Source organism: Panthera leo, chromosome D4, assembly GCF_018350215.1.
Source record: "Panthera leo isolate Ple1 chromosome D4, P.leo_Ple1_pat1.1, whole genome shotgun sequence".
Taxonomy (NCBI): domain Eukaryota; kingdom Metazoa; phylum Chordata; class Mammalia; order Carnivora; family Felidae; genus Panthera; species Panthera leo.
Window position 1 is genome coordinate 28,029,079 of NC_056691.1, and position 26,397 is coordinate 28,055,475.

At 46.9% G+C, this 26,397-nt stretch overlaps 1 protein-coding gene across 6 annotated transcripts in view; it reads left to right on the forward strand.

Annotated features, from left to right (window-relative positions):
* Positions 1 to 26,397, forward strand: part of DAPK1 (death associated protein kinase 1) — a 188,752-nt gene that overhangs the window by 77,109 nt on the left and 85,246 nt on the right. For all 6 annotated transcript variants that reach the window (XM_042912400.1, XM_042912399.1, XM_042912397.1 and 3 more), the window contains exon 3: positions 22,745 to 22,966. In XM_042912400.1, the coding sequence (XP_042768334.1) occupies positions 22,745 to 22,966 (222 nt within the window). The remainder of the gene's footprint in view (positions 1 to 22,744; positions 22,967 to 26,397) is intronic.

Sequence of the window (26,397 nt, forward strand, 5' to 3'; positions counted from 1 at the left end):
CTCAGCCAGGAGAGGGAAGAACAACATTTCGTTCTGCATTCCCCCTTTTTTGGTGATATTTTGGATGTTTTAAGACATTTTAGGAAATATTTTAGGGGGGATAAAACCCCAAACACCATGCTGTGTCTGACACAGAGCCAGTGCTCAAGAAATGTTCATTGAATGAAAGCAGGAATGAATGTGGGTAGCAATCACCTGGATTTAGGTAGAGAGTAGAGATCCCTATTGTACCTCAGCATATTTAACCCTCCCCTTTGGGTGGAACGTGAGGCACTCTCTGCAGAAGTGCCTGTGAATCTCACCTCATGGGTTTGTTAATGCTTATGACTTTCAGCAGCAAGAAGTCATGGGCATCAGTACTGTGATGTCTCACAAGTGAGGGAGAAATGAATCAGCCCTGTATTTAAAAAATATGGTGCAGAGAGAGGGCAGATGTCTGTGAGCAGTGAAAATCTGGGCATGCAGACTTCTCTTTCACCTCCCCCTGCCATCCTGTCAGCAACTTTTATTTCCTTGCAGATGATGTAACCATTACTCTGCTTCCTAGTTTGGGGCTGCCTCATTACCAATAACTCTTCCTCTGCTCCACAGCCATCAACCAAATAACCCAAATCTCCATTTCCAACAGCCACTCACATGGCTCCTCCCCCCCACTGACTTGTCCGCACTTTCTGCCCTGACCAACTTGGCCTCCCAGGAAACTTCCAGTCCATCCACCATTTTCTCACTATCACGCTCTCCTTCCTTTGCTTCAGTCCTTGGGCAGGAGGAGGGGGAAACTGAAAAAATAAGATCACATACAAAGTCAGCTTACCAAATAGGATCAAACTTTTATAGTTGGATCATAATCTGTATTTCTCACTGGGGTAAGAACTGCGTAGAAATCTGCATGGAAATCTTGCTGCATAGAAATCCTTCCTGGAGCCATAAGCTTGTCTGCAGGAAGAAGAATTTGCTAGAGAAGCTGGAAGGAGATTTGGTAAATGCCTTCAAGTACACGAATGCTTGTTAGAGCATGTGGGTTGTCCAATTGACTTCCGTGCTCCATACGGCTGAGTATGTTTAAAAAGAAAACCATTTTAGCACAAATAAATGAAGAGTTGAAAGTGTAATCATGTATTTTTAAAAATGTTTATTTATTTTTTATTTTTGAGAAAGAGAGCGCACGTGTGTGCGTGCCTACGAGAGAGCAGAGAGAGGGAGACAGAGGATCTGAAGTGGGCTGTGTGCTGACAGCAGAGAGCATGATGTGGGGCGTGAACCCATGAACCGTGAGATCATGACCTGAGCCAAAGTCAGATGCTTACCCAACTGAGCCACCCAGGCGCCCCAGTATAATCACATATTTTTAAGATAAAAATACCTAGAATACATAGTCTGGGTTGCCAGGATACTTTTTGGTCCCTATTATTATTCTAATAAGGTCAGTGGTAGTATCTTTCATCTTTCAATGATTCATGTGCTAAATTAGCAATGTTTCACCTCCCAGTGACTCCACAAGTATCCTTTCCACTTTCCTTCTATAAATAAAATAATCAAGCTATGTCCCAGTTTTATATGATAGCTATAAAATTAGCCTGAAGCTGGGCTGTTTGACACAATAGTCACAGGCCGCTTATGGATGTGGAGTACTTAAAAAGTATGGAGAGTCCAAATTGAGATGTATGGGGGACACCTGGGTGGCTCAGTGGGTTAAGCATCCAGCTTTGGCTCAGGTGATGATCTCATGGTTCGTTGAGTTTAATCCCCATGTCGGGCTCTGTGCTGACAGTATGGAACCTGCTTGGGATCCTCTGTCCCTCCCTCTCCCTGCCTCTCTCTCTCTCTCTCTCTCTCAAAAATAAATAAACATTAAAAAAAATTAAAAAAAAAACACCAGAGATGGTTGTGGGTGCAAAGCACATGCTGGGGTTTAAGCCTCATCCCCCCCATGAGATAAGTAAAATATGGCATAATAAATTTTTAAAAAGTTATTTATTTATTTAATTTGCTGTTTAGTGCAGAGCCTGACACGGGGCTTGTGAGATGATGACCTGAGCTGAAACCAAGAGTTGGATGCTCAAGGAACTGAGACACCCAGGGGTCCCTAGAGATAAGAGTTTTAAAGTTAATTCAGCACCCTAAAAGTTACATTCTATGGTTTGTTAATACAGTGATTGGGCCAATGCATCAAAAATTAAGCAGAAAAATTTGGAGTTCCAGGGCTGAACAAATCGATTCATCCATCCCTTCAGTAAACATTTGCTGGAGGAAGAGAGAGGGAAGGCATGAGTTCTAGCAGGTTCAGAACTCCCTCCTCACCCACACCATGTGAGTTCCATGGATTTGTAGGCAGATCCAAAAGCAGAGATTTGGGAAATATGGGATGTTCTAGTAGCTGTACATGTTGCCTGATTCATCGTTGTCAGGCTCATGTGGACAGTTTCAAAGCTAACTCTCAGGCATGAAGCTTTCCTTGGTGTTTCCTGCCTTCATAGTCAATAGATAGTAGCATTTCACATTTACATTAATAATAATGGAAGAATTGGATTTGGGGTTTTTTGGTGTTGAGTTGTATAAATTAATATATTTCTTGGAAAACAATAACTTGAAAGGATATATGCACCCCTATGTTTATTGCAGCAATATTTACAATAGCCAAATTTTGGAAGCAACCCAAGGGGGTCCATAATGACGGTAGATGAATGGATGAAGATGATGCGGGATATATATGTGTGCGTGTGTGTCTGCATGTGTCTGTGTATACACACACACACACACACACACACACACATGCGCACACGCACACACCCACACCCACACACACGAATATTATCCAGCTATGAAAAAGAATGAAATCTTGCCATTTGCAACAACATGAATGGAGCTAAAGAGTATAATGCCAAGCGAGATAAGTCAGAGAAAGACAAATACCATATGATTTAACTCATATGTGGAATTTAAGAAACAAAGCAAACTAACAAAGGGAAAAAGAGAGACAAACCAAAAAACCAGGCTCTTAACTATAGAGAACAAATAGATGGTTACGGAAGGACGGTGGGTGGAGGGATGGGTGAAATAGGTGATGGGGATTAAGAGATTACACTTACCTTGATGAGCATGAGTAATGTATAGAAGTGTTGAATCACTGTATTGTACACCTGAAAGTAATACAACACTATGTTAATCATCCTGGAATTAAACACACGCGTGCAAAATAATAATGGAAGAAAAAACAAGATTAGATAATTCTCTACTTTCTTTGCAGATTTAAATTTTCCTTTTAATGCTTTGTTTTCCAACAGGGAGCATTTCTGGAGGACGCTAATCTTATTTTTCTGGTGCATGATACATGTTAGGCTTGAATGATCAAAGTTGCAAAGTTAACTGGAGAAATTTGAGTCTTCTTGGAACACATGCAAACTTGAGTTAGCAACAGCCCCAGATGGCCTCAGTTAGAACCTCTGCTCCATAAGCTGTCCAAGAGATAGATCAATAGCCTATAACCCTCCTGAGGTAAGGTTGCCTCATAGAATTTGACCATCCACTCACTCCTGAGACTGTTAGGCCAGAAAGACTTCACAATATTAATGAAGGACTCCGGGTGTAGAAATCTGCCATTCATGGTTCCCTTCTCTGTACCCTGAATATTTCAGTATTTCATTAACCCAAGCAGTCAGCACCATCCCCTCATGCTGAGATATTCTGAAGCCAGCAGGCTTTGTGGGAGATAGACTCAGCAGCATGTGCCCAAGATGGCTGCTCCAGAACAGGATTGGGAAGAACTGGATTGGTTTTACCTTCTCTAATTTTCTGTAAAAGGACAATATATGAGCCTCAGCATGTGCCTAAGAGATGTAGGTGGTTTTAAGCAAACACATACAATAATAATAATTGTAGTAACAGTAGCAAGCAGGTGGTCTATATTATGAGTCAGGCCATATTGAAAGATCTTGACTTGTATAACTCATTTAATCCCTTACAACAACTGTTTAACGTAGGTACAGTTATTATGCTCAGTTTACTGATGAGAAACCTGAGCCACAGAGAGGTTGAAAATTTGCCCAAGATCACACAGCTTGTAAGTGGCAAAGCCAGGATTCAAAACCAGGCCCTTTGCCTCCACAGTTTATGAGTCATAATGTCACGCAGAAGATTAATTTTATCTATCTAGATATTTAAATTAGTATTGGAAGACTCGAACTGGCTGTTTCTAAATCCTATTTAAAAGAATCCTTTTCTTCCTTCATCATCCCTTATTAGAGACTGACTGGATGGAACCCATTTAGGAATCTTTGGAAATGGAGACAGTGGTTTTATTCCCAGCTGTGAGGTTATTCAATATTTCCAAATATTGATGTTATATTTGTTTGGTAGTATGGAGTACATAAGACACAATTACATCTTTTTACATCTTAGAGCAGTCCTGTAAGTTAAACATTATTAATCTCAATTTTTTTTTTTTAATTTCCTAAATGACCATGCTGAGGCTCAGAAGAGGTACAGAATGGTCAGTGTTCCCACTGATAGATGGCAGAGGGGGGTCAGCATCCGGTACTGCTATCTTGTGGCCTAGCACTCTACCCTGCACACAATACATTTCTGCTCAGGTTAAGGGGACTCTCTGTCACATTGCAAAGTTAATCTTAAGGCACATGTGTGTCAAATCTATTTCTAAAACGAATCTAGAGAAGTTGATGGCAATATGGATTTTCAAGTTTCAATCTGGGAAGATCATTAGGGTAATAGAGATTCAGGAAATGTAATTCATCATAGGATTCTAACACTACTGAACGATATGTTTCCTTTCAGTTAAGTGAGGAGAATGGTAAGGCAGGGCCTTGATTTCTGTACCGAATCTTAAAGTTGGGAGGGACCTAAGAGACCATTATCCCACCTTCCACTCATTCCTGGCTAATGGCCTAATTCCTTTTGACAACCTTTCAGATAGCGACAGTTCTCGTGCCCAGAAGCAGAACCTCCCTGTTGCCCTGTCCCCGCCCCTCCCACTGCCACCTACACTGTTTCCATCTTTCTTACCATGTGGAAGTGCCCAGTGTGGGGCCCAGACAGGCTGAGTGCAGGAGTGCGGTACCCCTAAAACATGCTGGTGCTGTACCCATGATGTCAGCAGGGATGTGGCTTGTGTCATTTGTGATCAACTAGTTAGGTATTTTCTGTATGAGCTGCTGTCGTGTGAGGTGAATTTCTCTGAACTTAGATATAGGGATTTCTGTTTATCTCTCTTATGAGTTTGGTTATTCAGCCAGCTGGGATAATTTAGATCCTAGGTTCCATCAGTTCTCTAGTCATTCCTCTTAGAGTGGTTATTAAAAAATGCAGTAAGTATGCCTTCATCTAATACACTGAGAAACAGCTTATCTAGGACAGTGCTAAACTCAGGAGCCCTCTTGCCTGCCACATGGTGATTCACCATTTCATCTACAAAAATATCGTGAAGAATTATGTCACAGGCCTTGTGGAAATCAAAATATTTTTTTGGTCTATATTATTTCCCATTCCTGCCTGTGTTGTTACCAACCCAAACAGAGGCAGGGAGAATGTTCTTGCTGATTGTGCTGTTGATCACCTGCTGTTTTTAATTCATCTGATCAATAATTGATTCTCAATTTTTGCTGGAGACTAATGAACAAGCTGATTGATCTTAAAAAACAGAGCCAGTTTGGTCCTCTTTTGAACATCAGCATAGCGTCATTCCTTAATATTTGTCCAAGATTGCCAGCAAAGATTTGAGACTGCTTCGGCCACCCTCGGGTTTGACTTGCTCAGACCTGCAGACTTGAATTTCTTGTAAATGCCCAACCAGACAATCTTTCATTATCTTTTGTTCTAAACTCAAGCTTTAGTTCCACCTTTAGTCAGTTCCACGAACTGAGTAAAGTTCGTTGACCCCACACATGAAAAAAATGGAAGCTCAAAAGAATTCATTTTTTTTCCTACATGTCTATCACACCATTGACTCTGACCAGCCACTCTTAGTCCTTTTCTGTCCATCTTCTGTTATGTGTTGTTGTTTTTTTCTTTCTTAAAGCTTAGTTTATTTGAGCTTCCTGAATAATGTGTGCCGTTTTATTGTATTCATACAAGATCATGAGTCTTGCCTTCCCATTTTCCATTCTTTAGAAATCTGACCTCATGGGCTTTGCAGACTGCATTGATTTCTCAAGGGCCAGTTACAGATTGCTTAATGACTATGGAAAATTCTTATTTAAAAAATATTTAGGTTGTGCTTCAGTTTGCCCACTTACCTAAAGTTATGGCATAAGGCATCTGCTTATGCAAAGCACTTAGCCCTGAGGAGACCTTAGCTCCAAGGAGCCCGGGAGAATTCCCTTAGGTATCAGTAGCCCATATGAAGACTATAATATACCTTTGGTTTTCAAATGAGTGTACAAGATCAAATACACTGATTGTCCCCTTGACGAGCTTCTGAGGCAGGTGGGCAACTCCTAGGGGGCCTATCGGGACCTAGCACATGGCTGGAGCCTGGTGAATGCTGGAGAAAAGTGAATGCACAGGGACTGCCCAGAGCTAGAATGTTCTTAAAACAACAATGGACATCTTTTGTGATATTTCTAATTACTGGAGCAACTGTTCAACCACGTCCAGAGGTTCAGTGGAAATAAATGTTTCCATAGGTAGGTAGTCAGCATATAGTTTTAAGGTGACAGATAAGGCGATTGAGTCAACCGGCACAGCCGACCCTTGTACAACACAGGTGTGAACTGTGTGGGTCCATTTATGTGTGAGCTTTTTTGTCCCCCCAATAAATACAATGCAGTACTAGAAATGTATTGCCTCTTCCTGATGATTTCCTGAGTACCATTTTCTTTTCCCTAGCTTACTTTAAGAATCCTGTATATGATATCCCAAACGTGTGAATCAACTGTGTGTAAGGCTTCTGGTCAACAGTAGGCTATTGATAGTTACGTTTTGGGGGAGTCAAAGTTAATACTTAGATTTTCAGCTCTGTGGGGGTTGGGTTGCTGTGCCAATTCCTGTGTTATTCAAGGGTCAACTGTATTAATTCAGAAATTTTTTCGAATGCACCATAGTAGGTTCTGGGGTGTTAATTTGCATAAAAATCGTATGCACAAATATGATATGAACATTTTTTTTAAAGCTCATCTATTGGTAGAGTGCAGTGTAGGTAAGCCCAGTGTAACTTCTGGAAGTGCATCTGGTAAGCCCAGTGTAACTTCTTTGTGGTTCCAAAGTAACTGGTGATAGAGCTCTCATAAATGCCTAATGACTCCTGATTAGCTGGAAACATGGGTTCTTTTTTTGTGCCATTCACTTGCCTATTAAGCGGAAAATAACCTTCAAATCGTATGTATTGGCCTTTTACAGCTTTTTAGCCAGCACCAACTCCCTCCCAGAGCTCACTGATGCCATGATGCCACCCAGCTTTAGCGGAGACGGGCAGCCCTCACTTCTGGAGTTGATCTAGAAGCCCCAGAGTGGCTAGAAGCCACTTCTGGAGTTGGGCTAGAAGCTCCAGCACCTAGAGTGGAAAACTTAAACTAGTGGCTCGGGGTGGTGCGCCTGCCTTAGGGCATCATGAGTGCGTTAGATTGTTTGTTGCTCCAGGCCCGTAGCCCTTGTTTTCTTTGGGCCTCATTACCTGCCTGGGAATTGTGGTTGGATCTTTAAACTGTTTTCATGGGAATGCATATAGGGACAAGCTGGTGATCGGAGTGGTAAGACCATGCAGGCCCTCAGGGGAGGCTCTGCAGAGTCAGAGGCCATGGGTGTGGGGAGGGGAGCAGGGACCCGCAGCCCCCCACGCCACAGGCAGCTAAGGAAGGACTTCCCACCACACCTCGACAGGGGCCTTTGCAGAGGTCAGCCCCCCTTCAGTTCTGCAATACCTCCCTCCCCTGCCTGCCAGAAATTTGTGTTTTCATAAGACAGAGCTCCCCCTGAATTCAGATTCCACATTTTCTTAGGAAGTGACACCTCCCCGCTGCCCCCCCCCTCCGCCCCAACACACACACACACACACACACACACACACACACACACACACACACAGAGAAAGGTGAATGGGTTTGCAATCCCTGCTTCAGGAGGTATCACTTTCATACCTCATACACGCGAGGTGTGTTCATTTTCTGTAGTGTTTGACCTAAGACCTGGTTAGTGTCACCTGTGCCTCAGAAACCCCACTTCCTGGGAGAAGTGACGTCATGTGTGTGTTGGGTCTCCTGGCCGTGGGATTCACAGCCCTCCCCTGCCTCTGATAATAAGCTTCGTGCTTGCTCGGGTCCGATCACAGGGGTGAGGTCAGCCCACGTGGCAGGCTTCCAGGGTGTTCTGCTTCCCCTGAGGGGAGACTCAGACTTCCCGGGAGCTCTGGTTTCTCCTTAACTTATCATCTTTCAGTTTTATCTTCGTGGCTGTCTCTTCAGGTAACTCCAGCAGTGACTTTCCCCGCCAGCCTCTCCTTGCTGGCCTGAAGTGACCCCCTCAGTGCCTGTTTTCTCCTCTCCCTAGACTTCCTCTGTGAGGTGAGTCCCCACCTGATTCAGAGCCAAGGTGATGGATCTGTAGGCATCACGGGAAAGGACTTGGCCAAGAGCGCTGTGGAAAGGATTCCTCTCGGCCGGGCCGAGAGCCAGACAACTGCTAAGTGCCTCTTAGAGACCTGGGTCCGGGACTCTTGCAGGCCCTGGGAAGAAACACCATGAAGAAGCCACTATCCTCCGTTGTAGTCAGTCTCCTGAGCCAGACAGGCCTGTGTCCAGCGTCTCCCAAGCACATCGGTCCTCAGGCTGTGCCGAAAGCCACATGATGCCAAGCTTATTTCAATTTCTTCCAAGGTCACTCAAGTCCATATTCCTCAATATAGACCTGGCTTTTGGGGATAAGGCGGAGCTAATTCTTCTGATGACAAAGCATGGCGGAGGGAGGGGGGCCCAGACCTGCCTGTGACGTGCTCCCCTCGGCAGCACGTCTACCAGACCTGTCCGTGAAAGCACACAGGCAGATAGAACTTCTACCTAAGCTGAGAAGGAAGATGTGCAAACATCCAGACATCTTTGTGAAGCGTCTCGCATGTTCCAGAACCGGGCAGAGTCCATGTCTGGGAGGACTATCACAGTTTCTGGAAGCTTCGTTGTTTCGATGCAACTGGGTGCTATGGTTGTACAATTACAACCTGTGCCCATTAGTCTCGGCTGAACTTTACTTTTCATGTTACCTTTGGCTGGCTTTCCCTATCTTGAATCTCCACATGAATGAAACTGACTTTCTTTTTCAGTCACGGGAGAAGGGACTTCAGCTCAGCTCCTGTATTTCTTCTCTTTCCCCATAAAGTTATATGAACCTACTGCTCTCTTTTTCAGCTCTTTCCCCCTGAGAGGAGCTTGCTGCCTGGAGGACAGATCGTACCTTATGACCCAGTTCACTTTAGCCCAGAAGCTGAATAGGGATGATATGACAAAATCAGGGTGAACAAAACACTGGGACTGATCCCAGGGGAAGCATTGCCGAAGTCAGAATGAACAAATAAGGGACTGACCCCTCTGAGTCTCAGCAGGGCACCCAGACCCCCACTGTGGTTTGAACACACTCTGGGGGCGGGAAGCCCACGTCTGCAGTCACCTGTCGAGGTCACCATTGATTAAATGGGAGGGCTGATCCTGGCCTGGCATGACACCCTTTCCTTATAAGGGCCTTGTACTCTCCAGAATACTGGACTCGAAGGGCAATCCTGGTCCCACTGTGGGACTTAACTATATTTGGACCGAATGTTTGGAGTGTTGTTGTTTGTTTTATTTGTCTGGTGAAGGTTCTCTTTAGATTGTATCAGATGGCACTGTCCTGATACTTGTTTTCTTCCTTCCTTTCCCTTCGGCTTAAAAAAACAAAAAACAAACACCAAGCACATGTCTGTGTCCAGCCCTGAGTTTGGTAGCCCGGGTGGTGCTGAGTGGATTAGGTGGAGTTCTCCCCCAGCCCTCAGCTAGAGCGGGGCCCCCACTCACTCTACACACCTCTGTCCATCATACAGAGCACTCGCAACCCTGTTATGTGGAGATGTCCTGTTCGTCACTGTGAGGTACAAATTCCAAAAGTCACAGACCGTATCTGAATCAGGCAAGATGATGTATGGCCACAAGTGACAGTAACCAAAGGAAGGGCCCCCAGAACAAGATGGCAGCATTGCTTCTAGGCGCGTGTAAATCAAGGGCCCGCGAGGCTGCTGAGGACTCACTCTAAGAGGTTTGCAGGGTCAGGGCTCCTTCCCGTCATTGCCACACCCTTTTGGTGATGGCTCCCATGGTCCAAAGTGGAGTAGGGTCAGGAGTTGTCCTATAAACCCACCGGCAGGGGCGCCTGGGTGGCTCAGTCGGTTAAGCGTCCGACTTCAGCTCAGGTCACGATCTCGCAGTCCGTGAGTTCGAGCCCCGCGTCGGGCTCTGGGCTGATGGCTCAGAGCCTAGAGCCTGCTTCCGATTCTGTGTCTCCCTCTCTCTCTGCCCCTCCCCTGTTCATGCTGCTGTCTCTCTCTGTCTCAAAAATAAATAAACGTTAACTAAAAAAAAAATAAAAAATAAAAAAAATAAACCCACCGGCAAATAGTACTGCGCCCTGCCTCGGGGCCTCTACCCTCCACAGCTCCCCTGCCAGCTCTCAGTTCCTATCAAAACTACCCAACCCAATGGACCACCTGAAAGAAGAGAAAAATTCGTCTCAAATGGTACTGAGCCTGTGTCAGGACTGAGACCATCGTGCATTTGCCTGTCTCCTCTAAGCTGCCAGACCAACAGCCTGAAGGAGGCAGAGGAACAGCCACCCCAAAGCGGTGGGCGGCTTCCTCGCCCCGGCCTGACTTAGTGGGCCCCCACCCTTCTGAGGGTCTGAACGCTCCTAGTGCCATCTCTGCACGTAGCTGCCTGGCACCAAGGAGGAAGCAGCCTGACTGGGACCATGCCTTAGGAAATAACCTCAGAGTGTGGCTCTGTGTTGAAAATTAAAGGGAAACTGTGCATACAGAGTCCAGTCCCAGCTCTGATGAAGAAACTAACTGGGAGAGAAGACTAAAGCAAACTTTCCGAAGAAAATGCGACTTCAAAATGCTCCATGACAAAAAACAAGCAAGGGGCGCCTGGGTGGCTCAGTCCGTTGAGCGTCCGACATCGGCTCAGGTCATGATCTCATGGTTGGTGGGTTCGGGCTCCACGTCCGGCTCTGTGCTGACAGCTCAGAGCCTGGAGCCTGCATCACATTCTGTGTCTCCCTCTCTCTCTCTGCCCCTCCCCCATTCACACTCTGTCTCTCAAAAGTGAATAAACATTAAAAAAAGAATTAAAAAACAAAACAAAAACAACAACAACAAAAACAAGCAAAACAATCACAAAAGGGTTTTGTGGTTATTGACCGAAAGCCTCTGAAACGTTGAATGCTGTATACCCGCTCTTGGAGACAGCAGTCAGCTGAGTCTTTTCATACAGACCTGTGGGACCCTCTTCACACAGTTTTCCCTCACCTGCTTGGCTGTGAAACCCTTTCTCCGAGTAGCATCTCTTGATTTGAGAAACGCTCTTCCAGATGGATCTCAGAACTTCCCCGTCCAGAGAGGTGTCCTAGGGACAAATGGGATGAGTAAAAACATGCACTGCTGATTTTCTAATCTTTCTTATTTCTGAGTCCTCACCTGCTTGGGGTTGCTAACTCCTTAATTATAAGGAGGCTGCTCGAACCGCCCGATACTCTGGCTTCTTTGACCCACCGGCAGCACCGTGCTTCTGCTAGAAGCCAGATCCTTGGCCACCCTTGCCTTGGGTCCAGGCTTTTGCTGTCTTCTCCTGGGCGTGGGTTTCTCTGTGTGGTCCTGGCTTCCAGGAGGGTGCTCTCCCAAGGGGTCCACTCTCTGCCCCGGGCCTCCTCCCGCTGCATTGCTTTTACATCTCCTGGCCGCCCGTAGGCGTCACCTCGAGTTCTGCATCTCACTCCTGACTCCTGTGTTGCTCTGGTTCCCGGGGCGACATGCTGGTGTTTATGCCCTTGGTAAACTCTGCCCCTCCCCTGTCCGTACCCTGGCAACCTGCGCTACTTTCTCATTGGTTGGGGGAACCCCGTTCTTCCAATCATGTGCCATTTTGACCGAGCCCCGGTAGCAATGTCAAATAGTTTTTGAGGGGTTGTGTGTTTTTGATCACTTTCACTATCCGCATCAGCAGCATCATCACCAGCTTTGAATTTTTCTAAAAAGTGTTTTGCCTGCCTGTCGTGTGCAGCTTCTCAAAGGGCAGAGAGAGGCAGTTCGGAGTGTGGGCCGCACCCAGAAGCCTTCCAAGGGAATTGAACTTGGTGCTGAAGTATGCGGTCCCCGGATGGGTTAGCTGTCATCATCTGCTGAAATCCGGGCACTGGTGGGCTGGGATGGAAGGGGGGGCTTCCACCGGGCAGGGCAACGTGCGTTCTCCTCACATGCGCTCATCTCCAGGTGGCAGTCACCGTGGGAATTCCCTGGGCACGTGGACATGAGGGAGCAGCGTGTGCACTGAGTCTTGTCGGGGCAGTAGGTTCTGTGTTTCAGGGTGGGACCTGCGCTCAACATGGCTTGGGCGTTCTTGTGCCTTCCCATGCCTTCCCGTTAGGCCGGTCTGGGATCCCGGTCACCTGCTGGCCTCTCACCCCCCAGTATCGAGTCCTTCCTCCACACGGCTTTCTAGGTCATGGGCCAAACCCACCATCCGAAATATTTTATTGGCTGTCCCACCTGTCCGTTGCTGTGTAACAACCCCCCCCCCCCCAAAAAAAAAAAAAAATCATGGAAGCATAAACCAGCAATTTGCTATGATCTCTCACGCTTCTGTGGCTTGCCTGAGCATTCCTGCTTGGGGTCTCTCAGGTTGCACTAAGTGGTTGGGTGGGGCTGGAGCCATCTGAAGACTTTTTTTAACATTTTTAAAAATATTTATTCATTTTTGAGAGACAGAGAAACAGAGTATGATGACGGGAGGAACAGAGAAAGAGGGAGACACAGAATCTGAAGCAGGCTCCAGGCTCTGAGCTGTCAGCACAGAGCCCAATGCTGGGCTCGAACTCAGAAACTGCAAGATCATGACTTCAGCCGAAGTCAGACGCTTACCTGACTGACACACCCAGGTGCCCCACCGTCTGAAGACTCAATGAGCCAGATGTTCAATAGCCACTCACTTGGCCAGCCTGTTAAAGCTGCTGTCAGCTCAGAGGGAGCTGTTGATGGGAACACCTCCACATGGCCTCTCCACACAGCCCGGGCTTCTCCCAGTATCGTGGCGGGGTTCCAAGTGGGAGCACCCAAGAGTGTGTGCTCTGAGAACCAGGCAGAAGTCCCAGAATCATTTCTCCTGCATTCTATTGGTCAAATAAGGCTCAGATTCCAGGGGACAAGGATGAGAATCCACCTCATGATAGGGAGAGACAAGGTCACACTGCGGGAGAGCATGTGAGCTGGAAGGCCATCTTTGGCCATCTTTGACTGAGGCCATCTTCACAAAGGGTGGTTTGCTTCCCACTGCTTTGCCACAGACAAAAACTTCAGCATCAAAGCAAAGCCACAAGGTCCTTTGGGGGCCACAGGGGACAAATCAAATAGGCCTCATCCAGAATGGTTGAGTCCTAAACAGGAGAAAAAAGGCGTAGAGATTTAGTACTTAGATCGCACAGTTGTTGCATAGAAAAATGCCAAAAAGAAATTTGGTGCTGCTTTTCAGCTGCTGAAACAATGCCTTCTGGGCTCCTTTGAGAAGTTTGAAGCTGAGACATCTTGTTAATTTTCATCCTTTACACTAGCACGATGTGGTTCGAGAACCCAGCTTACACTCACATGCATGGCCTCATTTTGTGTTGTCGTTACCCTCACATAGATGGGGAAACTGAGGCTCAGAGAGGTCACTGCTTTCCCGTGGTGTTGGCAAAGTTAGGGCTGGCATTGTTGTATCCTGGGCATGGCCCAGTTTGTGGGGCCTGCCCACTTCTCCACCATTGCCTCATCTCTCAGAAATATGAACAGACTCTTTCCTGCCTCCCTGACTCAGCTCCTGTTTTCTCCTCCTGGACACTGTTCCTCCACACATTCTCCTCCACGCTTTCTTCACCCCTTGGCTGGCGCTCAACCTTCAGAACACAGCCTGGGCCTCCTGACCTCACACTCTCCCCTGGGGTGGTTCAGAGTGGCCACGTCCTTTTTTATGGCCCTTCCCGTATTCTGGTGTTACGTGCTCGTCTCTCCCATTAGTCTGTAAACGCTTTGGGGTCTTTTCTCCTGCCATAAATGTTAACTCATCCTTGAAAAATAATTTCTGTCACCTCATCTCTTATTTAAGACCTGTGATTCCAGTGTTCAGGCAGGATTCAAGCCACCACCACTCTCTCAATACAGCTCTTCAAGAAAAGCAAATGACCCATAAGCCAGCACTAAAATTGTGCTGAGGTTGATACATGAACTCAAAAGTAGAAAATATTTTGCCTTAATTAGAAACCTTGTTGCAGGGGTGCCTGGGTGACTCAGTCAGTTAAGCATCCAACTTCAGCTCAGGTCATGATCTCCTAGTTTGTGGGTTTGAGCCCCGTGTCAGGCCCTGTGCTGACAGCTCGGAGCCTGAAGCCTGCTTCGGATTCTGTGTCTCCCTCTCCCTGCCCACCAACCCTCCCCCCCCCCCCCCCCCCCCCGACTGGCACTCTGTCTTCCTCTCTCAAAAATAAATAAACATTAAAAAAAAGAAAGAAAGAAAAAAGAAACCTTATTGCAAAGATTTGGTAGGAGGGAGAGATGGAGCTTATCATCTGTTGTATTGAAACCAGATCTATTTTCAGCATTAATAGAGGGAATTCACAGCAATAGTTACCATAAAGAATGTTTTAAATAACATATACTGGGAAGAGACATATTTAAAATCAAAGAAAAATTTGTATGCTGTTTTAGCCACTGTATTTTTTTTTTCAAATATGTATTTATCTTTGAGAGAGAGTGCGCGCAGGAGTGAGGGAGAGGCAGAGAGAGAGAGAGGGAGAGAGAGAATCTCAAGAGGCTCCCGGTCAGTGCAGAGCTCCATGTGGGGCTCAGTCCCAGAAACTGTGAGTTCATGACCTGAGCCGAGATCAAGAGTTGGTTGCTGACCTAACTGAGCCACCCAGGTGCCCCTGTTTTAGCCACTTAAAAAAAAAAAGTCTGCACCCCCCTTCCTGGGTGGGAACTTGTTCTCATGTGGTGTCTAGATCAAGGTCAACAAGGAAAATGTTAGATCCTGGGCTAGGTGCCCACCCAAAGGGAGAGAACACATCGTCACGTGGGGCCGGGTTGCTCTTTCTCCATTCTGAATGTGATGCTTCTGTCATTGTACATTGATGTCAACTTTCCCCAAGTGAGCAAAACTCCCACAGACAAATGAATTTGAAAATCAACCCGACTCAATTAAACAAAGTTCAACAGCTTTATTTTTAATGCACTACATGGACCTATCAGAACCCACCTGCTTCACAAATGTGTGCCTGCCGTCCTTGTGCGCTGACCTTGAGAACCTTCTGTGGTTCTTGCTAATTGTCAGTATAGGGCTTCTGAAGAACACACACAAACACGAGTTGCTTTTTATTGCAGAGAACTTCAGAGCATGTTAAAACAGTGGTTTTCATTGGTTAAAACACTTAATGAGTTTTCAGTGGGGAGGAGAAGGCCACACTCCCCAAACGTATTTAACCACAATCCTCCTCTCTTGTGCCTCCCATTCCCAGAGCCCTTTCCTAGAATGATTTCCAGACCTGTCTGTAACTTCACAGGGCGGTGGCCTGTCTTTCAAACCAAATGGACACAAGCCCAGGGCAGCAGCGAGGTTCAGTGGATAGAGTGTTGGAGGCAAATACACTTGGGATTCACTTCTCAAGTGTGGCACTTACTTGCTTGAAAGATTTGAGGGGAGTAGAAAAAAAATCGCTCTAAGGCTTGGTTCTTTCCTTGACGGAAGAGTTGATGATGATATGAATCTCATAGGGTTGTGATAATGAATGAGGTAATTATGTGTAAAGCTCCTCGCATAGAATTCTGGTTGTAGTTTTCGAGTGACTACAAGGTGATTCGATTAGATATACCAGTGAGTCAAAGACATTAGATGTCAAGTTGTTCTTTCTGCAGTTTTGCTCCTTTTATCCAAAGTTTTCTCCTTTTAATAAAATCTGTGATTATTTTTGAATCAAAAAAATTTTTTTAGTATCAAACTCTTTAAAGTAGGGATGTGTCTCATTGGTTTTGTATAGTCTGGCCATTGGTAGTTAATACGTGTTTATTACATTTAATCGAAAGTGTTTATGTCAAAATGAATTTGGATGGCTGTTCTGTTAGTTATTAGGTGACAGAGAATATTAGTATATTTTTATTTTATCCATTTGTTTATTTATTTATTTATTTTGGGAGAGAGAGAGAGACCGTGCACAGGGGGGAGAGGAGCAGAGGGAGGAGAGAGAGAGAGAGAGAGAGAGAGAGGGAGAGAGAGAGAGAATCCTAAGCAGGTTCCACACTTAACACAGAGCCTGACACGAGGTTCAGTCTCACAACCCTGGGATCATGACCTGAGTCAAAATCAAGAGTTGGACGCTCAACTGACTAAACCACCCAGGCACCCCAATACATTTTTTAAAAACAACATCCAGTCGGATTCTCATTATTTGCGGTGTAGGGATATTCTGTGACTTTACCACAATCACTGAGTTAGCGAATACTGACCCATTTGTTCTAGAGAAAATACAGGGTTAAGTTTCTGTGAGCCTCTGGTCATAGCATTTCCGTCATCGGATCAGTGCACAACCTTGTTTTCTGTGTGTTTCTGCTTAAAGGGACTTCTGTAATATGTATTGTTGATTCCTTAACATTGGACTCATGGCCAACAGCGCTGATACTCCTGCCCAAACAAAGCTTATCTATGTGGCACATGTTTTCTCCGTAAGGCCATCACAGCCTCTGTGCCTGTGAACAGTGGACTTCACACTTCGGGGCTGATTTTAAATAGTGATATCACCAACAATAAGCAGAAATGCAAAGACATGGCACTAAACAGACCGTTAAGAGGACATGTGTACATGGTACAGAAGCTGAGACGGAAGGCGGAATGTCCCCTTGATCTGCCTCAGCTGGGAATGTTCATGTTGGACACCTCAGATCCACAAATGACCGTGAACGCACTGTCAAGTGTTGATTATGCAGTTACGCGTGCATTTTAGCGAGTAGGTGAATTTGCAAATATGGATCCCGCAAAAAGCGAGGATCAACCCGTATTCTGTTTTGTCAATTTAAATGTGCAGGTACGCACTGATTTTCTACCACCCACTGACCATCGCTGCAGCCGTCTGTGGGGCTGTCAGTCACGGAGGAGCCTGCGGGGTTTGTAACAGGAGGGAAGCTGGAGCTCAGGCCATCGATCCCCCCCCCCCCCCAACCCCCGACGGGCGACGCAGGTGGCCTTGCTCCTTTGTGTGCATTTACTTTCCTCCCTTCCCGGAGCTCACCCTGGCAGCTGTTATTAGGTTGTTTCTCTGGGATCCCATGATTGAGAAGCCCTGGCCCAAAAAAGCCCAAACGAGTCCTTTTTTTCAATTGTTTTATTGGGGGAGGGGGATTGGAGAAGAGGAACTGTTCCCCCCCCCCCGCCCCCCCAGAGTGGGTGTGGCAGCTGGTGTGCTGAGGGCCAGCTGCCCAGGAAAGAGAGAGGTCAGGAGCAGCCGTTAACTGCCAGTCCAGTTCGAATTAGTCCTCATGAAGCAAATTACAGTGTTTAGAAAAGAATTTCTTCTCCGAGGGGTCTGGCTTCCGTTTGCTCCCTGCCAGAGGAGATCTGCTGTGAAAGCTCTGGGCACGAGTTACCGAGTGCACACTAAGGCCCAGTAGCCTCGCGTGGGCCTCCTGCCTGCCCTCGCTCAGCTGTGACTCAGTTTCCCGGGCTGCTGTGGGCAGCAGCTCGCCCTCCACGTGGGGCGGGGGTGGGGACAGCAGGGATGCTGTGTTTGGAGGATGAAGCCAGGTGCCAGGTTTGCCCGTAGCTTTACACACTTAAACACAGTACGGCCCTGTTGTGCTGTTCATTTTCTTTTTAGGGCTCTCTTCCCCCAGCAGTTTTGAGAGGTGATACTTTGTTTAGTTTGTTTCTTTTGTTTTTTAAAGCATACATTTTCATGGTGAATTGCAAATCATTAAAATAGGGAACACTGCCTCAGGCCAGAGGGTAAGAAGGTTGAGCTTTCAGAGAGAAGCCTGGAGATTGGGGGTGGGGGTGGCCCTCTGAGCCGCATAAGCCAGGACCTGGGTCGGCCAGACCACGCCTACTTCCGCAGTGTGTCCTCTTGTCACAGATGAACAAAGCCGGACACTGGTTAAAGTGGAAAGGACCAATTTTAATCAGCAACGTACTGTCACAAAAGGGAAGGGTCCAGTGTGACGTGCACGAACTTTGGTTTGTGCAGAGGTGACTGACTGGGTGTTTTAAAGGGAGAATGAGGGGTTGGAGAGGGGCGTGAGCAGGAGCTCAGGACAGTCAGGGCAGTGAAAACTTACAAATAACCGGAGGGGGGTTGATCCATGTGAAACCCATCTGGGTTTGCTCCCCCCCCCCCGCCCCCCAACGCTGGAGACCAGAGCCCTATCTTCAGGTGTCCTCTGGAAGAAATGGTCAGTTCTTTTGGAAGCCTTGCGTTTTCTCCCGCAGGCACTTTAAGGGGGGGGGGGGGGGGTAGAGTCATCTCAGGGATGCAGCCTTGAGTATGTTAATGTTTGTTCAAGTCTTTAAAGGCCAAGCTGGGGGTGTCACTGAGCAGAGGGCCTAGAGGAGCCTGGCTAGGGTTTGTTCAAGGAGAGAATGTTTCACCTCTGAGAGGGTCTCGGGCTAGCCAAGGCACCGCGAGAGGTGATACTTTGAAGGCAGCACCAGTGGCACTTTGGGCTTTTAAGCACAAACCGTAAGCTCATGACAGTAGCACCAGTTGTCGAAGGTTAATAATAGAAAACAGTTATTGAAGACTTAATACTGCCAGGCGCTGTTCTTAGTTTTTTTTTAATGTTTATGTATTTTTGAGAGAGAGCGAGAGAGAGACAGAGCATGAGTGGAGGGGCAGAGAGAGAGGGAGACACAGAATCTGAAGCAGGCTCCAGGCTCTGAGCTGTCAGCACAGAGCCCCACATGGGGCTCGAACTCACAAACCGCGAGATCATGACCTGAGCCGAAGTTGGATGCTTAACTGACTGAGCCACCCAGACACCCCTGCCAGGTACTGTTCTAACCACTTTCCATGATCTATAGGCTCATTTAATCCTTCCTTTCCACCCAACAACCCTCCCAGGTAGGCGCTGTTATTCTACCCAGTTGGCAGATAAGGACACTGAGGCAGAGAGCGTTAAGTCAGATGTAAGTCCACAGTTAATACAACTAGTAGGCGGGGAACCAGCTCAGACAGGCACCCTGTGCTCCCAGCCCCACACAATTCTGCCGAATCACAGGCACGCGTCTTCAGGTAACGCCTCGGGTTTTTAGGATTCTAGACTCAGAGGTCAAGAGCAGCACATAAGCATCCTGCGTGAACTCCTGGAGGAGCTCTGCATCCCCTGCCTCGGGGGACGAGATGTCTGCCAGACAGGCCTCTGTTCTCATGGAATTGCCCTCTTGGGAAGGGTGGAAATGGGCAAGAAACAGGCAGAAAGCATCAGAGGTGCTCCGTGGACTCAGGTGCCGGAGAAACCACCAGTCGGAGCATGGTGGGGGTGGGGGGCGGGCAGAGGTTGGGTAGTTGGAGATAAATAGGAAAAGTGTCTTTAAAGAGATAGCATTGAGATGAGTCTAGAAGAGTAGTCCTCAAAATTAGTTCACACCCTCTCAACCACCTGCAGCCAAGGTTAGTCAGGACACTAGCCGCGGCCGTGGGCACTAAAATCACATCTTCTCTTGGGTGGGGGTCCTTTCCCACCCTCTGGCCTTTATCCCTGCCTGCTTTCCCCTCAGGGGACCCAGAAGTGTGAGTGAGGGATCAATTGTCTGGTGAGGGAGTAGGTTCCAGATATGTCGCTGCAGATGGGGGCAGCGCGGTCAGCTTAGGCCTGATTCACACACTCCTGGCCTTGACGTGTGGATTTCTGAGTGCCTCACCTTGGCCCAGTCGCTAGCATGGGCAGGCCTTGATGCTTTCACCTTCCCATAGTTAAAAGGGGAAAGGTCGGGGCGCCTGGGTGGCTCAGTTGGTTAAGCGACCAACTTCGGCTCAGGACATGATCTCGGTTTGTGAGGTCGGGCTCTGTGAGTTCAGAGCCTGGAGCCTACTTCAAATTCACTGTCGCCCCCTCTCTCTACCTCTCCCCTGCTGGCACTCTGTGTCTGTCTCTCAATAATAAATAAACGTTAAAAAAAAGTTTTTTTTTTTTTTTAAAAGGGGGAAAGGTCACCATGAACATTTGGCACTAAAAACACATTTGGAATAGTCTTTGAATTTAGGCTCGCATTTAAGTTCTTTGTGGCTTGCCTGGCTTTTTGGTTTTGTTTTTTAAAGCACCATGATTCAGACCAATGAGTCCACCTTGAATCTTGACCGCCCCCGAGAAAAGTCGCAGTGACCGTGTGAGAGGCACGCACAGGCCCAGCCCCAGGAAGCACGAGCTGCCTGTGGGTTGGAGGTCCCGGGTTGGGCCAGGGCACTGTCCCACCCTGCATCCGGGGACCTCTTCGGGGGTACTCGGTTGGGAGAGGGGTGTTTTATAGTCAAGCTGTTTTGTTGGGGTTTTTTTTTTCCTCATAAGTCCCATCTCTGCTGCTCACCTCCACCCTCCAAGAGAGAGAAGGCCCAATTCTTTACTCTTCAGAAAACCCAGAAAATGTTGTAATAAAGTCATAACAGATCCCATGGCTCTTTAGGATCGTGAGTTTACAGTCAGTTGGTGCTAGCTTTCTGGTGTGATTTATTCTTCAGCCTCTCTGCTCTTCTGCTGCGGGGGGAGAGAGAGTATTAATAACCTGTCATGCAAAAATTTGGCAGTGGTATAAAAATAATCCTTTACTATGTGTTTTTCTTCGCTGACCTCTGCTGCTAAAGTAAATGAGTAACGTAAAGTGTCCCTTCTTTACCATTGAAATGTTACTGTTAATTTGATTTTCTCTCTCTCTCTTTTGTCTTCATGTGAGAATAAAGCTAGTGAAAAGTAACCGTGACAGTTTTCTACATATCAGTTCACCAGCACCTGCCAAGAAATACACAGATCCTGTCATGGGTGGGCTCTGGGGAAGAAGTGTGGGTGCCAGCTTTGACACGGGAAGGGGTTTTGTGTTGTGTGTGCGTATCGTGTTTGTGTTACTTTCAGGGTAGCTTACTTACCTCTCAAGACTTTACCTGCTTATGTGTTTATTTTATTATTTTATGTTAAGTTCTGTTATTGTACTCTTTTTTTATGTTTTTCTTTTTTTTAATGTTTGTTTGAGAGAGAGAGCGGGGGGGGGGGGGGGGGGGGAGAGGAGGGGAGGGGCAGAGAGAGAGGGAGACACAGAATCTGAAGCAGGCACCAGGCTCCAGGCTTTGAGCTATCAGCACAAAGCCTGACACGGGGCTTGAACTCACGAACTGAGAGATCATGACCTGAATCAAAGTTGGACGCTTAACCGACTGAGCCACCCGGGCGCCCCTGTTATTGTACTCTTTTATATATAGGCAGGAGGCTCTGGTTACATGCTGTGGCATAGGATATATCGATAGGATGCTTTCCTCTGCAAGAAATTGAAAACCCAGATCAAACTGGCATTAGCAGTAAAGAGAATTTATTGGCTTCTGTTGCTGAAAAATCCAAGGGCAGATGGCTTTCAGGGTAGGGTTGATCCAGTCATTTCACAGTGTTACCACAAACCTGGTTTCTTTTCTTCTACTGGCTCTGCCTCTGCGATGGTTGGCTTTAAACCAAGAGTGGACCTCCTCCTGAAGTCCTAAGATGGCTGGAAGTGGCTTTTGGGGTCATATAGTTAAGTGTTAACATCCAGAAGAGAGTCTCAGAAAAGGTCTTTGTCTCTGCATTCTCCAAAAGGTCTTACTTAGGTCGTGTGCCTGTCAGTGGAGTCAGGAAGATATAGTACACTGATTGGCTTAACCTCAGTCACCCTATGCATATCTATATATGGGGGTAGAGTCAGCTTCCCCAGAAGTGCAGGGTCCCTAGTTACAGATATTTTTGGGAAAGGAGGGAAGTGTGTGATGCTGGAAAAGCCACTGACAAATGTTAAGTATATATGGCTTATCAATCCCTGAAGTATGAACAAATAGCTTTCATTGTTGTTCTGGATGTTTCAACTGATAAATACTGGTCCTAGAAATATGTCATTGAAAGCAGGGCCCTATGTAGTTTTCTCTCAGTTCCCCCGTCTTGATCCCTTGTTTTCCTAGCCATACAGGAGAAGGCTTGTCAGAAGGAGGTCAGGTCGGGGAGCTCCTTCCTGCTATCTCAGAATCTGAAACAGGAGGGAGGGAGGAAGCACAGAAAAGCACGTTATTAACCCATTCAATAAACTATAGTTCAAGAAAAGAATTTGTATTGCTTGCAACTTTATTCATAAAGAAACAGGTTCAATGAAACCAAAATGTCATAAGAAATATGCCTGCTTAATTTGTTAATTTCCCACACTGTGGACTTTCCTCCTCGCAGTTCCACAGCCTCTCCTCCCCCATGCCACATCCTTGCTCAAATCCTCTCTTTTCCAGTGAGCAATAAAGAAATGACCTGTAACCTCTCCTCCTCTGTCTCCAGTGGGCAGTTTGCAGTCGTGAAGAAATGCCGGGAGAAAAGCACTGGTCTGCAATATGCCGCCAAGTTTATCAAGAAGAGGAGGACAAAATCCAGCCGGCGGGGCGTGAGCCGCGAGGACATCGAGCGGGAGGTCAGCATCCTGAAGGAGATCCAGCACCCCAACGTCATCACCCTCCATGAGGTTTATGAGAATAAGACGGACGTCATCCTCATTTTAGAACTGTGAGTGCCGCCTTTGTGGCTGTGGCTGGGCCGAGGAGGCATGGGGTGGGGATCAGGGTGGGTCGAGCTCAGCCCTTGGCGTCCCTGCAGCTGGACAGCTTGGGGGCGAGCGCTGAGCCTCAGGAAATAACTGCTTTGCCTAGTCCGAGAACAAGCGTGAACCGCCTGCCCTGAGGCCTGGCTGCGGTTTCCTAGAATGACGCTGAAGAGCAGCTGCCGTGAATGTGGTCCTGCCCGACTTGCAAAGAGGCCCCCAAATCTTGGGGCTCCTCTTCCTGTGTCATGAGGCCATCTGTCTGCTGAGTTTTATGATAAACTTTAAGCTTATGTTCTTTTTCTCCTCTTGCTGTTCCTCTGCCTTCCCTCTGTTTTTCTACTTCTCTTCCACCTCCCTTGATTTTAACCCCCACCCCCATTTTCAGCTGTTGGAATTGTCAACACTGATTATATAAAAGGGTAAAATTGAGCCATAATCACCCCGAGGTGATTATAGGACTTGTTTTTAAAGCATTTTGCTTATTTTCTTAGCCCCTGCCTGTAGGATGTTATTGTGGGAAACTGATCTCAGCCTGTTGTTCTGTGTTGTATCTGTCTGTTCCCAGACCCCTGCTTGAGGGCCCCACTCCTCCTGCTGAAGAGACAGGCTGGAGGAGGCAGGGGTGGGGGATAGGAAGCTCTCTAAGAGAACCTGGCTGGGAATGCCTCTGATGTCTCTGGGCTGCTCCCATGGAGGTGAGGGCAGGAGCCATGGATGGAGCAGAAGACAAAGGGACAAACAGTCCTGGGTGGTTCTCAGTGATGCCAGGCTCCACTCGTTTCCTGGGTCCTCCCGAATTCACATCTGCCCTGGGCCAGCCAAACAGCTCCCCTTGTTTGCAGACCAGTTAGGGCTAGGAGGCGATTTCTAGACCGGAAGGGATGGAAGGAAAGAAGTTTTTGGAGGGCCCAGCCTAGCCCTGAGGGCATCATACTGCAGGCTCCCTGGGCTTTGCCATCAGAGGGGCCTGGGGCTGCCCACAGATTCTCATCTGTCTCTGGTGTAGGGGCATTGTATTTTAGTGGGTCTGAGCAGCAACTTTCTTATCTAGAAATTGGGGTTAATAATAGCTATCTCAGCAGGGTCTTGAGGAAATACGAGAATTAAGAATTTGACAATACTTAGCACAGTGAACCGTGAACATGTTTCCTTCCTTCCGTTCAAACAGAAGATCCCAACCTCTGCCCTAGAGACATTTGGGGCTGGATAATTCTGTTTCAGGGGATTGCCCTGTGCATTGTAAGATGTTTAGCCGCATCTCTGGCATCTGCCCAGTAGATGCCAGTAGCACCCTGCCCACTGTCTGTGACAACTAAACCCACCTGCACACAATGCCACATGTCTCCTAGGGGACAAAATATCCCCCTTCTCTCCATGGAAAACTCCTGCTTTAAGGAAGAGCAGAGCCTTAAGAACATAGGGGATTAAGGGGCCCTGCTGGGGACAGCAGAGAAAAGAGAGGAGTCAGAGTGTAATCCTCGCTGCGGTTTCGTGTGGTGACTCTCGAGAACCAGACGGAACTGAGATCAAAATCCAGGCCAGTCCTTGACCATCCATAAGCCTGCATTTCCTCTCTTTAGGCTGTTGTAAGAGACCATGAATACAAAATTCCCGGGGGGAAAAAAACATTACAAATCACAGCTGTTTTGCCTTTTCAGAGAATTCCAAGGTTGTATGCAGTGACTCAGGAATGTCTCTTATCTTCTCTATACACTGAACTGTTGGCTGCTGCCTGAACCCTTCTGGCTCCCACCTGCCTGTGCACATTCTGGATTCAGCTTGACCCCATCCTGTAGACATTTCCCGTTAGGTCCATTTATCCTATGCATAAATTGGGTGATATATAGGGTTTTTGTTTTTTTTTTTTTACCATTTGATTTTCACAATTTAAAAAATCTCGTAACCGTAAATTTGATGTCGGGGGAGGGTTGTGGAAGTTAACACATGTTTAGATTTGTGTAACCACCACCCAAATCAGGATTCAACACAGTCCCATTACCCCGCAGGCTTCCTTGTCTTACTCCTATAGAGTCACACACACCTTCCGCCCCCCTACCTCCTGGCCACCGCTGAGCTGTTCTGTCTTCTCAAACGTGTCCCATAAATAGAATTGGACAATATTCAGTCTTTTGAGACTTCTTTCACTCAGCACATTACTCTTCAGATTCATACATGAGTGCTTTGCTCTCTTTTACTGCTGAGTGGTATTCTGCGTGGATGCTTGTCTGTCCATTTACCCCCGGAAGAACATTTGGGTTGTTGCTGGTATTTGGTGATGGTGAACAGAGCTGCTATAAAAATTCACTTGCAGGCTGCTGTACAAACTTAAGTTTTCATTTCTTTTGGGTAAATACCCATGAGCCGTGAGTGGGATTGCTGTGTCACACATAACTGCGTGTTTAACTTTCTAAGAAAGTGCTGAGCTGTTTCCTGAAGCGGCTGCACCGGATAGCAGTCCCTTCAGCAAAGGATGGGAGTCCCAGTTGCTCTGCCCGCACTGGCAAGTGTCAGTGACTTTTATGTGTCAGTTGGGGTGTCGGGAGACATTTGATCCAGTATAATTCTGGGTTGTGTCTGTGAGGGTGTTGCTGGATGAGATTACCATTTGAATCTGTAGACTGAATGAAACCAGTTGCCTTCTCCTGGGTGGGTGGGCCTCACCCAATCAGTTGAGGGCCTCAATAGAACTAAATGGAACCTTACCCTGAGTAAGAGGGCATTCCTTGGAGCCTAGGACATTGGCTTTTTCCTGCCTTAGGAGTGGATTGAACCATTGGCTGTCCTGGGTCCCTAGCTGGGTCCCGTCCACTCACCCTGCAGATCTGAAGACTTGTCAGTCTCCATGATTATGTGAGCCAGTTCCTTAGAATAAATCCCTTCTCTCTCCATGTACACATATACGTGTCTCCTACTAGTTCTGTTTCTCTGGAGAACGCTGACTGACACAGTCAGAGGGAAAGTGTAACCCATGTTTAAGTATCACAAGCCTGCCCCATTTGTATATGTACTTTGCTGTGAAGAAGTATTTTAATTTTTAATAGATTCCTCAAAACATTAGGTCTGCCCGGAAGACACAACCATCTTTGTCTTTGAGGAAATTATCGTTGTTCTAAATTCTAATAGCTTTAAGGAAAGATTGGCCATCAGTGACATATTACATCCCCTCTTTTCTTTCTTAAGAGTGCTGAGGTATAGGGTGGCTTAGGAGAGAATCAACTTTAAGAATTTGTGAGAAAAGAGCCATGTGACTTGATAGTAGCTACTTGGCTGAATCTTCTGCTTCAATACTCTTTCGGTGAATGTATTTATCCGATTGATTGCTTTGGGATGATCTCCCAGGTAAGTAGCGCTTCCGTTCAGGCTTTCTGTGAAGCTTGCTCCCTCCTTGAAAACT